The sequence below is a fragment of the Anguilla rostrata genome, chromosome 8 (assembly GCF_018555375.3).
Source record: "Anguilla rostrata isolate EN2019 chromosome 8, ASM1855537v3, whole genome shotgun sequence".
Classification (NCBI taxonomy): Eukaryota; Metazoa; Chordata; class Actinopteri; order Anguilliformes; family Anguillidae; genus Anguilla; species Anguilla rostrata.
Window position 1 is genome coordinate 49601262 of NC_057940.1, and position 16440 is coordinate 49617701.

The window sequence follows — 16440 nt, forward strand, 5'->3', positions numbered from 1 at the left end:
AATAGGCCGTTATTTAAATGCATTAATATTTATGTGACGTGAATGCGAAAAAATTTCCCCTTTTTAAAATTCTGACAGCGTTTCATTGGGTGAAATTTACAGTCTGGTCTTTTTGACAGCGTTTCATTGGGTGAAATGTACAGTCTGGTCTTTTAACAGTTTTTCATTGGGTGAAATGTACAGTCAGGTCTTTTTGACAGCGTTTCATTGGGTGAAATGTACAGCCAGGTCTTTTAACAGTTTTTCATTGGGTGAAATGTACAGTCAGGTCTTTTTGACAGCGTTTCATTGGGTGAAATTTACAGTCTGGTCTTTTTGACAGCGTTTCATTGGGTGAAATGTACAGTCTGGTCTTTTGACAGCGTTTCATTGGGTGAAATGTACAGTCAGGTTTTTTGACAATTTTTCATTGGGTGAAACGTACAGTTTTTTGACAGTGTTTCATTGGGTGAAACGTACAGTTTTTTGACAGTGTTTCATTGGGTGAAATGTACAGTCAGGTTTTTTGACAGTTTTTCATTGGGTGAAATGTACAGTCAGGTCTTTTGACAGTTTTTCATTGGGTGAAATGTACAGTCAGGTTTTTTGACAGCGTTTCATTGGGTGAAATGTACAGTCAGGTCTTTTGACAGTTTTTCATTGGGTGAAATGTACAGTCAGGTTTTTTGACTGTTTTTCATTGGGTGAAATGTACAGTCAGGTCCTTTTGACAGCGTTTCATTGGGTGAAATGTACAGCCAGGTCTTTTTGACAGCGTTTCATTGGGTGAAATGTACAGCCAGGTCTTTTGACAGTGTTTCATTGGGTGAAATATACAGTCAGGTTTTTTAACGGGGTTTCATTGGGTGAAATGTACAGCCAGGTCTTTTTGACAGCGTTTCATTGGGTGAAATATACAGTCAGGTTTTTTAACGGGGTTTCATTGGGTGAAATGTACAGCCAGGTCTTTTTGACAGCGTTTCATTGGGTGAAATGTACAGTCAGGTCTTTTGATAGCGTTTCATTGGGTGAAATGTACAGTCAGGTTTTTTGACAGTTTTTCATTGGGTGAAATGTACAGTCAGGTTTTTTGACAGTTTTTCATTGGGTGAAACGTACAGCCAGGTCTTTTGACAGCGTTTCATTGGGTGAAATGTACAGTCAGGTCTTTTGACAGTTTTTCATTGGGTGAAATGTACAGTCAGGTCTTTTTGACAGCGTTTCATTGGGTGAAATGTACAGTCAGGTGCCGCGCGTGTCGTTTCCTTAGCAAAAACCGCTAACGCGCTGAGATGGCTGTGTTTGATCCGTTCGGTCTCTGCGGTTTGAAGCGAAGGGGATTTCCCAGTGAGTTAGCCTTTATTTCTAATTGGACACGCTGTGTCCTCCTGTCTTTTTATCGATCCCAGCGATTTTGCACACACGCACAGACGTGCACTCTTTGTGCACCTGGGAATAATCAGGTGGGATTTCTAAATGAATTAGCCCGTGAGCAGTTATAATAGGCCATGATACGCTCCGCTGTATTTTATCGATGCTACAAATTCTTCATACATGCTCTCATGCTCCAAATGTGTTCTGATCCATTGCCCTTCTAATTGATCATAATCAATCCTCGTATAATAAATTAGGCATTTTAAATGCCCCACTTTCTTCCTCTCTCACTTTCATTCATTTTTTCCTTCCTTCCCTCCCTCTCTCCCCTCTCCCTCCCTCCTTCCCCCACTTTCAAAATCAAATATTTTCAAATGCAAATGCTTTATTGGCATGACATGTTTAAAAATTCATATTGCCAAAGCGTAGTGATAACAAGAATCAACCATAGTAAGAATATATATATATTAAAAAAGCAGCAATAACAATAACAGAACAAATGACAGTAACATAACATTTATTATCTATTAAATTAACTACTATATGCTGTTACTCTACTATACTATTTCTCTATTATACTATGCTCTATTAATTAAAAAAGTATGTTCTCAATTAAATGATTATTATTATTATACATATATATATTTGTGAGGGAGGGAAATTTGTTGTGGAATTTTAAATTTTGAATCTTATTAAAAATGTGTTTTCTTATTTGTGAATGTATTTCACAATATAGCAGGAAGTGCATCTCTGTCTCTACCTCTCCTGTCTTGCAGTGACCACATATACGTTCTTCTTTGGGTAGCCATGTTTTTTTGTACCTTCCTTTTTCAATTGCTAAGGTGTGGTCATTGAGCCTGTACTTGGTCAGGATTTGTCTCTGCTTTGTATCTCTAACGAAGAAGAGATACTCTGCTGGAGTATAGTCTTTTTTTATGGTTCGATAGCAATTTAATGGACTGTGTTTTGGTTTCTTTATCCCAATTTTCCAAATACAAATTTTGAAAGCGAAAGGGACAGAGTTTACCCAGAAGCCTGTGCGTTAACCACCCCTCTGTGCTTTTCTTCCCCTGCTGCATCACCCTAAAATGTCAACCTGTATGACTGCTCATATATTGTTCCTGAATGAGACTGGTTCCTGTTTGACTGCTCATATATTGTTCCTGGATGAGACTGGTTCCTGTTTGACTGCTCATATATTGTTCCTGAATGAGACTGGTTCCTGTTTGACTGCTCATATATCATTCCTGAATGAGACTGATTCCTGTTTGACTGCTCATATATCGTTCCTAAATGAGACTGGTTCCTGTTTGACTGCTCATATATTGTTCCTGAATGAGACTGGTTTCCGTATGACTGCTCATATATCGTTCCTAAATGAGACTGGTTTCCGTATGACTGCTCATGGGTTATACTGATTTGCGGCTGGTAAGCAGTGCTGGTCTGAGCGTGGTGAAGGTTAGTTTGGGTTACAGAATTAGTGAGCTTCTCCCCTCTCTTTCTCTCTCTCTCTCTTTCCCTTTTTCCTTCTCTCTCTCCAGAGGTGTCCCCAGTGCTGGCGGGGTTCCTGGGCGCGGGGGTGCTGGTGGTGTCTGTGACGGTCGCCGTGTTCCTCTGGACCTGTTGCCAGCGGCGATACCGGCAGCTGACGGGCAGCTACAAGCTCCGCGGCGACCGGGTGGACCCGGCGACGGACCCGCCCTACAAGTTCATCCACATGCTGAAGGGCATCAGCATCTACCCGGAGACGCTCAGCAACACCAAGAAGATCGTGCGCGTGGGGCGGCGCGGGCGGGGGGGGCGGGGCGAGCGGGACCGCGAGTGGGGGCGGGGCGTGGGCGGGGCCGGGGGCGGCGGCGGCGCGGTGCTGCTGGTGGACGCGTCCGGGAACGCCCCGCCGGACGCCCACGCCCCGCCCATGCCCCGCCCCGCGCAGGCGAACCGGCTGGAGAGGGAGCTGCCCATCAGGGCCGACTACTGCTGCCTGGACAGCAGCTCGGCCAGCAGCAGCGAGGCCAACAGCAAGACCGCCTCCCCCTTCACCCCCGGCGACGGGCCCGGGCTGGGCACCCTCAGCCTGGCCGTGGACTACAACTTCCCCAAGAAGGCGCTGGTGGTGACCATCCTGGAGGCGCGGGGCCTGCCGGCGGTGGACGAGGAGTCGGGCAGCTCCGACCCCTACGTGAAGATGACCATCCTGCCCGAGAAGAAGCACCGCGTGAAGACCCGCGTGCTGCGCAAGACGCTGGAGCCCGTCTTCGACGAGACCTTCACCTTCTACGGCGTGCCCTACAGCGCCCTGCCCGAGCTGGTGCTGCACTTCCTGGTGCTCAGCTTCGACCGCTTCTCCCGCGACGACGTCATCGGCGAGGCCGTGGTGCCGCTGGCCGGCGTGGACCCCAGCACCGGGAGGGTGCAGCTCACCCAGCGCATCTGCAAGAGGAGCATACAGGTGAGAGAGCGAGGGGGGGGAGGGAGAGGAGAGAGAGAGAGAGAGAGAGAGAGGAGGGTCAGCAAGAGAAGGGGCGGGAGAGAGAGGGGGGGGGGATGAGAGAGAGACCCAGCGCATCTGCAAGAGGAGATACAGGTGGAGAGAGAGGGGGGGAGAGAGAGAGACCCAGCGCATCTGCAAGAGGTGCATACCGGTGAGAGAGAGAGACGGGGGGGAGAGAGAGGGGGAGAGAAGGGGAGGAAGAGAGAAAGGGGAATGGAAAGAAAGAGTGAATGACCAGAGAGGAGGAAAAGGTAGGAAGGAGGCAAAGGAGGGAGGGAAAAAGAGAAGCAGTAAATATAGGAGGAGTGAGGCGACAAATGGATCCAAAGGGGGACTTGAGAGAGAAAGAAAGGAAAGAAGAACAAAAGGAACCATAGCAAAAACCAGGCGACCATAGGACATGGTCAGGGGTCAGCGCTGGAGCCGTCCGAGGCTGCTTTCCCCGCCCTGGAGGCGATTCCCTGGCAAGACACCTGACCCTAACCCAACGCATTGCATAGCGCCTGTGTCGCGGGATAAAAGCCCATTCCAGCTTTACCATTCCCTTTACCAAGCGAATCAGGAGAGCACTTATCCACGTGTGGCTGGTCCAGGGTGGAGCGGCACGGAACTGCGCCGAGGATCCCCGGCAACGCTGACCCTGACGCCGATTCAGCCGCTAATTCCGTGAAGCGACCAGCCTGGCGAACGAGCTAACGGCTCGCTCCTGGAAAAATCGGGGCCACCGTGTCCAAAAAACGAGGAGCAATGGGCTGCAGACTGGCAGGGGCCTGCGTGCCAATGCTGATCTCAGCCACCACCGGCTCACCCTGAATGACCTCTGTAAAAACGAGAAATGGTAGCTCAACTGCTGGCGGTGACATCACAAATGCGGCGTCCTTAACCTTTGCAAAACTTGACATTCCCAATGAATCTACGGCTTATTAGATCAGGTGCTTGCGATGGCGTTGGGGAAGCATCCTAGCTCCGAGGCGGAGTGATGTCACCAGACCTCCATTGTAGAGGAATATTCCGTCTCCTCCAGGGACTCGCCCGTTTGGCGATGAGGTAATGTCTCTGCCCGTGGGAGTAGAACACCGGGGTTCCATTCCCATGTGGTAAGATAAGCTCCTCCCCTCCACTCTCCACCATGCGTCTCAGCGGTAGTGGGCGAAAATGCTTTTCTGTAATGTGGATTTCATCATTTGAGGTTCGTTGACTGGAGGAATTGGTTGATCTTGCATGCAAATGGCCACCTTTCAGGAGGAGTGTGACACTACAAAACTCAGCTGCGCAAATTTTCTTTTTCTTTGTTTGCTCCAGATTCAGTTTGCCAGTCCAGCTAGAATTCAGATGCTTCTGATATTGCACGCGTCCACCTTAAACCCATAGTCCACATTCTGAGAGTAAAGAGAGGGAAAAGGGCTCTCTGACTGCAACATATTTTATCTCAGGAGTTACACAGCTGCTAGATGGATTCCTCACACTGGCACCTGTTGGGTAAGGCCCAGAGAACACACACACACATATACACACACACGCACTCACTAACACGCACACACACAAACACACACACATACACACACACACGCACACACATACGTGCACACACACACACACATACGTGCACACACACACGCACACGCACATACACACACGCACTCACTCACACACACGCACGCTCACACACACGCACACACACACACACACGCACCACTCACGCCACACCACACACACACGCAGTTCATCCCACACACGCACGCTCATACCACCACACACACACACGCACTACACGCACACGCACGACACACATACACACTACGCACTTCACTACATCACACACAAGCACCTCATCACACAGCACACCACGCCCTCACTCACACACACATGCACGCTCACTCACACACGCACTCACTCACACACACACACGCACTCACTCACTCACACACACACTCACTCACTCACACACACACACGCACTCACATACGCACACACACTCACTCACACACACACACACGCACTCACTCACTCACTCACTCACTCACACACACACACGCACTCACACACACATACAAACACACACAGACACACACACGCACACACATACACACATTCACACACACACTCACACACATAAGCACTCACACATACAAACACACACACACACACACACACACACACCTCACTCACGTACACACACACACACACACACGCACTCACACACACACACACACACGCACTCACTCACATACACACACACACACACACTCACTCACGTACACACACACACACACACACACACACACACACACACACACACTGGGGTGTGTCTGCCCAGAAGGTCAGCGGCTCTATTGATTCTCGCTCCATTAAAAGTCCTGACTGCGGCCGGGCGGGGGGAGAACCGGACTTGGGCGGCCTTCCCTATCTCCCGCTGCAGAGGGGCATCGATCACAAAGGCGGAACACGGCCCTGATGGCAATATCATTACCCACGCTGCCTTGCAGGAAAACGCCACGTCCCAGACAGGGGGCCCAACGGCCCGCCAGCGACAGGGACAGAGTTTACCCAGCAGCCCGTGCGTTAACCGCCCCTCTGCGTTTTTCTTCCCCTGCCGCATCACCCTAAAATGTCAACCTGAATGACTGCTCATATGTCGTTCTTAAATGAGACTGGTTCCCATATGACTGCTCATATATTGTTCCTAAATGAGACTGGTTCCTGTATGACTGCTCATATATTGTTCCTAAATGAGACTGGTTCCTGTATGACTGCTCATATATTGTTCCTAAATGAGACTGGTTCCTGTATGACTGCTCATATATTGTTCCTGAATGAGACTGGTTCCCGTTTGACTGCTCATATATTGTTCCTAAATGAGACTGGTTCCTGTTTGACTGCTCATATATTGTTCCTAAATGAGACTGGTTCCTGTATGACTGCTCATATATTGTTCCTGAATGAGACTGGTTCCCATTTGTCTGCTCATATATTGTTCCTCTCTACCCAGCAGCCTCACACACAAACGCACACACATACTCACGTTCACGTACAGAAACACAAACACACACAAGCGCGCGCACGCACACACACACACACACACACACACACACACAGACACACACACACACATAACCACCTCCTTGTGTCCAGAAGGGCAGTGCCTTTAATTGAATCCACTGTTTCCTCTGGTCTCAGAAAAAAGAGATTGATTCTCCAGGAGAGACGGAAAGCAGAGAGGAGAGAGACAGACAGAGAGACAGAGAGAGAGAGAGAGAGATAACCTGGAGCAGGGCTCTATAAAACTTTGATGAAGAGCGCGAGAGGCCTGCTAAGTGAGAGGGATGAGCCTTTGACAGAGATAAGAATTTGGGGATAATACAAAAAAAACGGGTGGGTGTGGAGATTGAAAGTCCAGCTCGGGTGAGGCTGGAAGCGCAGCGAGAGGAAGTCTGCGCTGAAGGAGAACGGGGCCTTTCATTATTTAAGCGCACGGCGGTAAAGCCGTCACCGTCGCTATGGCGCCCATATCTCAGCCATTTAGGGCTCCCGATGGAGAGCAGATAAGGAGCGCGGCGGACGGTAGCGGCGCGGGCGCGGACGCTAACAGTCGGAGCGCTTCCGGCGCTGTCGGGCGGAGCGCGGCGTGCGTGATGTGCGGGCTGGTTTTTTTTCTTCTTCTGGTTTCCTGCAGAGCGTCAAACTCACTGCGTCAAACGCACTGCCGAAAGACAAAACACAAAACAAAACACAAAACAAAACACAAAACACAAAACAAAACACAAAAACAAAACAAAACACAAAACAAAACACAAAACAAAACACAAAAACAATACAAAACACAAAACGGGTCTCCTTCGGTAGCTGGTGTGATGTGTTCAGAGCTCAACTGGGGTGATCTCGGTCGAGAACTGGATGTGAAATGAATTTCGGAGAACTGGATGTGAAATGAATTTCGGAGAACTGGATGTGAAATGAATGCGCAGTTTGCTCGGGCAGAATAAGGGGCTGGCGTGACTCCTGTGAGAGGGGGAGATGGTGGTTATGTCACTCAGAAACAGAGAGGGCTCGGTACACAGGGATGAGCACACGGAGTACTTGCTGGTTCTGTCTCTCCTCCTGTTACGTTGCAGACCCAACGTGCTGCAGACGTACAGCAGCGATTAAACCAACATCTAGAAATGACAGATATTTCTGACAGATCACTATGAATTCCATCCTGTGTAGATGCCAACAATTTTCGTACATGCACGCATGCACTGACATACATGCACGCATGCACTCACATACATGCACGCACGTAGACAATGCAATGCTCTGACACACGATATGTATCATGCATCATATGATGGACGTACATGAGCACACACACTGAATGAACCTAAGCGTGCATTTACACATGACGAAACATTATACACACGCACACATGAACAGATGCGCGCACACACACACACACACATTCTCCAGGGATCCTCCACTTGCAGTTACCCTGGCCTTCAGTCAGCCCCCTCCTCCCCCCCCCACTACTTTTTGCCTTGGTAACACCCAGCAGTAGGGCAGGAATCCACAGAGAGAAAGAGAGAGAGAGAGGGAGAGAGAGAGCGGGCGAGAGGGCCAGAGACTAAACTGCGAGAGAAGCCACAGAACAAGCAGAGAGGCACTGTGTGTGTGTGTGTGCGCTTGTGTGCGTGTGTGTGCGCTGCGGACTCTCATTCTGCAGTGTGAATTAGTGTGTGTGTATTATTGAGTGTGTGTATATTAGTGTGTGTGTTGCTGACTCTTTCTCTCTCTCTCTCTGCAGTCTGTATTAGTGTGTGTGTATATTTGAGTGTGTGTGTATTACTGTGTGTTACTGACTCTCTCTCTCTTTGCAGTCTGTATTAGTGTGTGTGTAGTATTGAGTGTGTGTATATTAGTGTGTGTTGCTGACTCTCTCTCTCTCTCTCTCTCTCTCTCTCTGCAGTCTGTATTAGTGTGTGTGTATTATTGAGTGTGTGTATTAGTGTGTGTGTTGCTGACTCTCTCTCTGCAGTGTGTATTAGTGTGTGTGTATATTTGAGTGTGTGTGTATTACTGTGTGTGTTACTGACTCTCTCTCTCTCTGCAGTGTGTATTAGTGTGTGTGTATTATTGAGTGTGTGTATATTAGTGTGTGTGTTGCTGACTCTCTCTCCTCTCTCTCTCTCTCTCTCTGCAGTGTGTAAGCCGTGGGGAGCTGCTGCTGTCTCTGTCCTACCAGCCCGTCACTCACAGGCTGAGTGTGGTGGTGCTGAAGGCCAAACACCTGCCCAAGATGGACATCACAGGCCTGTCTGGCAGTGAGTATCTCTCTCTCTCCCTCTCCAGTCACACACCTGAGACTCCACATACACACCTGAGTTTCCATTCACACACCTGAGACTCCACATACACACCTGAGTTTACATTCACACACCTGAGTCTCCACATACACACCTGAGACTCCACATACACACCTGACTCTTTACTACAATCTGAGACTTTACTAGACACCTAACACTTCACTACACACACCTGAGACTTCACACACACACACACACACACTCCTGAGATTTTACTACACACCTGAGACTTCACACATACACCTGAGACTTTACTATACACCTAACACTTCACTACACACACCTGAGACTTCACACACACACGCACACACACACCTGAGACTTTACTACACACCTGAGACTTCACACACACACACACACACACACACCTGAGACTTTACTACACACCTGAGCCCTCGCACTCACACTTTAAAGCTGAAATGACTCTACTTCTCACTGTTTATGAGACTTTACATTGTGCTGTATGTAGGTGTTCAGTTGAAACACATAAACAGTTCAGCGGATCGTGGTTTCATTCAAGATGAAAAAAGCTGAGAAATCTCTTTTTCTGACCCCCTCCCCCGCACCCCTCCCCAGACCCGTACGTGAAGGTGAACGTGTTCTACGGCCGCAAGCGCATCGCAAAGAAGAAGACGCACGTGAAGAAGTGCACGCTCAACCCCGTCTTCAACGAGTCCTTCATCTATGACGTGCCCGCCGAGCTGATGCCCGACGTCTCCGTGGAGTTCCTGGTCATCGACTTCGACCGCACCACCAAGAACGAGGTGGTGGGCCGGGTGGTGCTGGGGGCCCACAGCCCCAGTTCCTCTGGCGCCACCCACTGGCGGGAGGTCCTCGATAACCCCCGCCGGCAAATCGCTAAGTGGCACAACCTCGCGGAGTACTAGCGGCCCCGTGTCTGGGTTGCGCGACTGGGGGGCGTCTTTCTGATCAAGGTGACTCCTCTTAAGTCGTACCTTCCCCCCCAAACAATGCCACAACAACCAGAAAAAATGAAAGGGGGACTTGTACAGTGAACTGTTTGCATCAGTAAAAAAAAAAAAAAAATGAAAAGAAAAAAGAATTTTAAAATAACCATGATGATCAATATGGTAATGGGGGCTGACAAAAAAAAAATTCAGAAAGAACTTTTGGAGAATTAGAGCACAAAAAATGCCATGAGTCACTACGAAAAAAGAAAAGACTGAATGATTGGTCAGTACGAAGAAACCAAAAGCTGTAATGAACAAAGAGCTAATATATATATATACATATACACACATTCAAGACCGGTAAAATGGATTCGGTCCCATCTCGTGGGAGAAAGAGGGAATTATCCAAACAAAATTCACTTCAAAAAGAGGGAAGAAAGAAAGAAAGAAAGAAAGAAAGAAAAAGAACAACTGAGAGTTCATGCCCCCCCTCCCTCAACCCCAACCCCACCCTCCTCCCCCTCCCTGGTTTCATATCGGTGGTGTGTACTTTCAAATTATTGCATGCCTGAAAAAAAAATTCAAAGACCAAAAAAAAAAAAAAAAGAAAAAAAAAACAAAAGAAAAAACGAAGATGCAATGATGTGTTGCTGGAGCTCTTTGTTTTTCTTTTTTTTGTCTCCTTCTTGTCTTCAGTAGGAGCACAGTTGTGTTCTGTCCTTGCTCACCCCCTTGAGCAGTGTAGAGGGTGGAGGGGCAGGTCACCATCAACTCCTGGCGTGGTGTGCATTTACTCTGTCCACCGTTCTACATTAAAAGGCAGAAAGAAAAATCGAAATCTATTCGTGGGTCCCATTGTTCATAATCTATTTATTCTGCGCACCCTTACCCGTAACATTAACGGTGAAAACCCCAAACATAAGGCAACAAACATTAAAACTGTGAAATACTGCTCCCATCCAAGCAATATCCCTCAAACAAGACAAGGTTACAGCAAGCATTTAGAACGGCTTAAGGATCTTGTTCCAGGACGGGATTGGGCATGTTATCCCAACTTTTAAATCCTTATTTTAAAACAAAAAAACAGGATTAGTTCGCAAATATGACCTGGTTGAGCTTCAGGAGTAAGGTGTGTTCAGGTGTGCTGTGCTTGACTGAACCAGAAGGCGTCAGGTAGTTGAATTTTTAAAAATTGGGGTGTCAACTTCAGCTCGCAAAATCATAGTGAGCGGTCGTTCCCATCTCAGCTTTCAGCCAAATAGAACATCGAAATAAATAAAAAATCCTTTGCAGCCGCGTCAAATCCAATTTTGGAGATTTGATTTCACATTGGCCAAAGCTCAACCCGGCTAACACAAAGTGTCCCCACAATGTTCCTGGAAAGTTTTGTTAACATTGTGAGAACATTTTCATGTTTAGCTGGGGGGCAAAAAACCCCCTGAAGAGGATTATCGCTTATGAAGACGTTTTTTTTTCCTTTGAATTATCATCTCTAATGAGGTTTTTTAAAATAATTTGATTCTCATTCTAACCCCCCCCCCCACCCCCAAACTTTAGAGAAGAGTGAAACGGAACAGGAAGCAGGGCACAGATGGGTCCAGGCCTCGGCGGAGTTCTCCGTAACAGAAATCCCCGCTGCGTTACTCAGGGCGTCGTAATTACAGCCGTTACCTTTCGCGAGGGGGGGCGGAGTCGTAACCGCGCGGCGTAGCGCACCGTACATCGCCACGGCGATATACGGCGACGCCTCAGCGCACCGTCTGTGCAGGGCGGAGGTGCGTGAGCGCGTATCGGGTGACGCGAGACGGCGGCTCTGCGTCGGCGGCCGTCGCCTGAAGACCGTGACATCGCCGCTCTCCGTCGGACTGTGCTGTGAACGGCGGGGGCCGCTCGGACTGTAACTGCACCTTAATCGTGTGACCGGTGTCGAGGGCGGAGTTTGCGCGCGTGTACGCGTCGCCGGGCCGAATTCAGACGCGCGCTCCCTGTCAAACAGCTGTGGGACCGAAACTGCGCTCTCCTCCTCTGTTCTGTTTTTTTTTGGGTTCGGCGACGAAATGCCGTTTGTGACAAATGTAGGTTTTGGTTCATGTTTTCCGTGTGCCGACCGCTGTGGACCTCTCCGAACACGCCGTCGGCCCGATGCGTCTCTCGGCGGGGGGGGGGGGGGGCGGAACGAAGGCCTTCGCTGCTTGGAACAGTGAGAGAAGCGTGCTGTATATATTGTAATATAGTGCAGCTACAACCTTGCCTGTTTTCTTACCAGACATAGCCTGCATAGCCAGTATATAATAGAAAGTGTCGCCACCAGCTGAGTGCAGATTATATTAATGATTGCCTGCTGTTATCCCCGAAACCTTTTGTTGCACATCCTGTGGAAAAAGAATGTGATTTTTATGGGGTTTTTTTTGTGTTTTTTTTAAAGATTTCACATTGTGATTTCACAGTGCTTCGCTATAGCCTATTTTTTTTGAAGGGGACAATTGAAAAACCTGAAAATCGTGGGTATTGTGATGTCAGGTCAGGTTTGCACCGTCTTTCCATTTGCAAGGAATATTTGCAAACAGGCAGATCAGAACCAGATCAAAATTTGCTACAGTGTATATACCCAGTAATGCCATTTCAATCCATTTTGCAAATGGGTTGAAATAAAGAAAATGTCTGATTGGCTCTCTAGCAACCATGTGCAGACAAGTTGATTTTAGCATCCAAGACTGAAAAGGCCCTCACCCCAACACCCTACAGGGTCTATTGCATCAATATATATTCCGTAATGTCTTTAAATTCTGTTTTCGTAGAGCCCCTCAGAGCCTGTCTCTTTAAGAGTCTCTGCCAGCTCCATCTGTGCTCTGATTGTAATGTACGGGAAAGCTCCCGGACCCACTGTCAAATCAAATTAGCTTCCACACACTTACCTCAAAACGGCGCCTGTCTGTGGTACAGATGTTCAGAGCAGACTGGCACAACCCTGGTACGCGGGCCCCCCCTCAATGCCTATCGACGGGAACATTTACTTTCCACCCGGATCCCCAGAGACGGAACTTAAGGAGTTGTGGTATCGTTAGCAGTCAGGAGCTATTAACGTGACGCACCAGCAAGTTCACAGAGAAGCTTCAGGCATGATGCTCTTGTGAGCGATTAACTGAAGCGGATCTTGTGGGAATAAGAAGACGTGAAAACTGTTTTTTTTTTCTGGCCATTGTAAGATCACCGTAAGGATCCATTAGTAGGATCAAGTGAGTCAAGAGAGGTGGAGATGATAACAACAGGGGCCTGGAGTTTGGTTTTCGGCATGTTTGAATGAAAGGGGCAACCCACCCTTCAATTCTCTCTCTTCTTTCTCAGTCCTTGCCCCTTTTTCCTTTTGGCCTCTCACTTTATCTCTCTCTCCTTGAATTCCCCATTTCCTCACATCATTTTCACCATGGAACCCTGAGAAAGACATTTTTGAATTTTAGATGAACGTGTGTCCTCTGAACTACCCCTCCCCAGCCCCCCAAACACACACCACACACACAGCTTCATTCTCTGACCATACCCCCCCCCCTTGCCCCCCCCCCCCCCACCCCAATACAGTTCTGACTCAAGATAAAAATAAAGAAAGGCTTCACAAGAATAAAAGTGAGGGAAAGAGAAAAAGAGAGGGAGATGCACAGAGAAAGATCTTCCCCGTTGGGTGCAACAGCTTTACAGTGCAGTCCAACAGACAGCGCGTAGGCCAGGGAGGGACGGAGAAAAATTGAATTTGGTAAAAGCGGAGGAGAGAAATAGGAGATGGGTGGGGAGGGATGTTTCGGGGAGGGGGGGGGGGTTTGTAAACACCGGAATGGCCCATCGGCGTGACTCGGACTGAGAAAACCAGAGACGGTCTCAGAGCCGGACGAAACGGGATCCATTCAGTCTGGGCTCATTTAAGAACACTTCTCTTCATCCGCAATGAGAGCCCGTATGATTCCGGAACTTTCCCGAGGCCGCTTCCCACTCAGAGTGTGTGTGCCTGTCTATGATCGTTATTATGATTTTTAATTTTTTTTTATTTTGATAGGTTTGTTTCATGCAAATTGCATTGATTCATCAAGCAGTCCACAGGCTAGAGGAATTGTTATGCTATTGCGTTAGTTACCGCTTTGCTATTTCTCCGGTGTGCAGACACACTTCAGATCCCACCAGACAGATTTAGGTTTTGGAAATCAAAAGGGTTTAGTGGTGCAGAGTGTGCCTGCACAGGTCTGGTCTGGGGCAACCGCAACATCACCCAAAGCCTGGCCTATTACCTAAGGCTATGGCTACATTTATTTACAATTCATTTTCACAGAGGAACTGCATTAGACCTGAAACAAAATGTCCTGAAATGTCGCTTGCATGATGTTCCGGACCAAACCTCAAATGTGGCAACATCTTCAGTGAGATTAGTGCATGGATTAGCAGGGAATTGCTGGTTTGTGGACAGTGAAACGAGCAGCATTAAAATAGACAGATTTTTTTGGTACCTTTTGCAACTCTAAGCCCATCCATTGTGAGGTATACCCTCACTGCCATCAAAAAGAGCGTTAAAGTACCTGTTGTCCCTCTAGACCAGACTACAGGGACACCTTGTACACCAATGGACCTCTTCTCCACCTCCGTTCCTACTTGCCTTTTTAAAATATACAGAAGAATAGAAAGAACACTCTGTGATGTACCGTCTAAAAAGTATGGGGTCTTTTGAGGAAACTGCGCAGTTTCACCTGTCCACCAGGTAACTCTCCGGGTAACGGTGCCATTTTTGATAGCCCCTTGTGATTATCATTGTTTTGTCATCGAGCGAGTCGTACACTTGTCAGCTGGCAATGTCTTTCTGTCCAGTGTGTACTGTTCCCCAAAGGGCTCTGTATATGCATCGATTTTTAGGGTGTCCTCCCCCTGTGAATCCCCAACACCCCCACCCCCACCCCCCGCCCCCACTTCTTGTTCACCCCAACTCCACATAATGTTCCTATGTCCTTACCTCTCTCTCATTGTCTGTTCTCTTGTATTATTGAACTGAACTGGGGTTAAAATACAAAAAAAAAAAAAAAAAACGAGAGAAAGACATGAATTGCAGTAATTACAATGACCTAAATTGATATCAGTGATAATTTTAAGGTAAATAACTTTTACATGGAGAAACATAAATAAATAAGTAAAATGAAGTAACCTGAACTGTGTTTAAAGTGCATATTGCCTAAGTCAATGCTGAATATATATACACTAATGCTAACCTGTATGTTGAATTTGTTAATGCACACTGGACGTGCAAATAAAAACTGATACACCAGTTCTGATACTGTGCTTTCTCTTTTGCTTTGCAACACCCACACGCACACACACTTGAGCACACACACACGCATGTGCACAAAGATGCACACACACGTGCACACACACACATGCAGGCACACACACAACACGCACACGTGACCATACATACGCACGCACACACACACTCAAAAGACGCACACACACACGTGCAAATGTGCACATACATACACACACACTCAAAAGACACACATACACACACGCACATTCAAGCATGCGCACACATATTCAAGCGTGCGCACACACACATGCACACACACACACACAACAGACACAGACCAATGAATGCAGAACACAAGAGCACAAGTACATTTCTTGCACACAGTAGAGCAGGGGTGGCCAACCCAGGTCCTGGAGAGCCGCAGGGTCTGCTGGCTTTTGTTTTTACTCGGCACTTAATTGATCAATTAAAGCAGTTGATTACACAGTTAACTCACCTCACCTGGTTTGTTTTGTCTAAGTGGTTGTTGTATTTATGGTGAAAACAAAAACCTGCAGACCCTGCGGCTCCCCAGGACCGGGGTTGGCCACCCCTGCAGTAGAGTCTTCCACACCAGAAAAAAAGCGCTCTTATCAGTGTAAAATGTGCTCCATCAGTGTAAAATCATACAGCTGCATATATAAAGATGCCTCTGCTCCAACCACTCCATTTCCCCTTTCACGGTTGTGGGACAAAAAATTAAATTCTACAAAGATGTTAACAGATGCTGGAGAAAGCCCAAAGGCCTTGAGCAAACTTATTTTTCTTTTGCACACGAGAACACTGAGATCAGTTTTATTACAATGATATAGGTACGCTTGGCGTTTTGCAGTACTGCATTACAGTATGTCTGTAGTTGATTTTCTTTTTAATGTGCTGTAGAATGTAGGCTATGCTTATTAATGCTAGTAAAAGGGCAAGAATATGTGACACACACAGTCACTACATACAGTATGGGGTCTTGAGTGGGTTACATCAAGTGGGGAAAGTACAAAAAGTGAATTATTTTTCATTCTTCTTTCTAAACAC

The 16440-nt window shown here is 47.6% G+C and overlaps 1 protein-coding gene across 3 annotated transcripts in view; it reads left to right on the forward strand.

The window, feature by feature from the left end:
* The window catches only part of syt11a (synaptotagmin XIa), a 38754-nt gene extending 28493 nt beyond the window's left edge, over window positions 1-10261 (forward strand). For all 3 annotated transcript variants that reach the window (XM_064345478.1, XM_064345479.1, XM_064345476.1), the window contains 3 exons: window positions 2895-3805; window positions 9024-9144; window positions 9763-10261. In XM_064345478.1, the coding sequence (XP_064201548.1) occupies window positions 2895-3805; window positions 9024-9144; window positions 9763-10073 (1343 nt within the window). In that variant the 3' untranslated portion in view covers window positions 10074-10261. The remainder of the gene's footprint in view (window positions 1-2894; window positions 3806-9023; window positions 9145-9762) is intronic.
* The last annotated feature ends 6179 nt before the right edge of the window (window positions 10262-16440 follow it).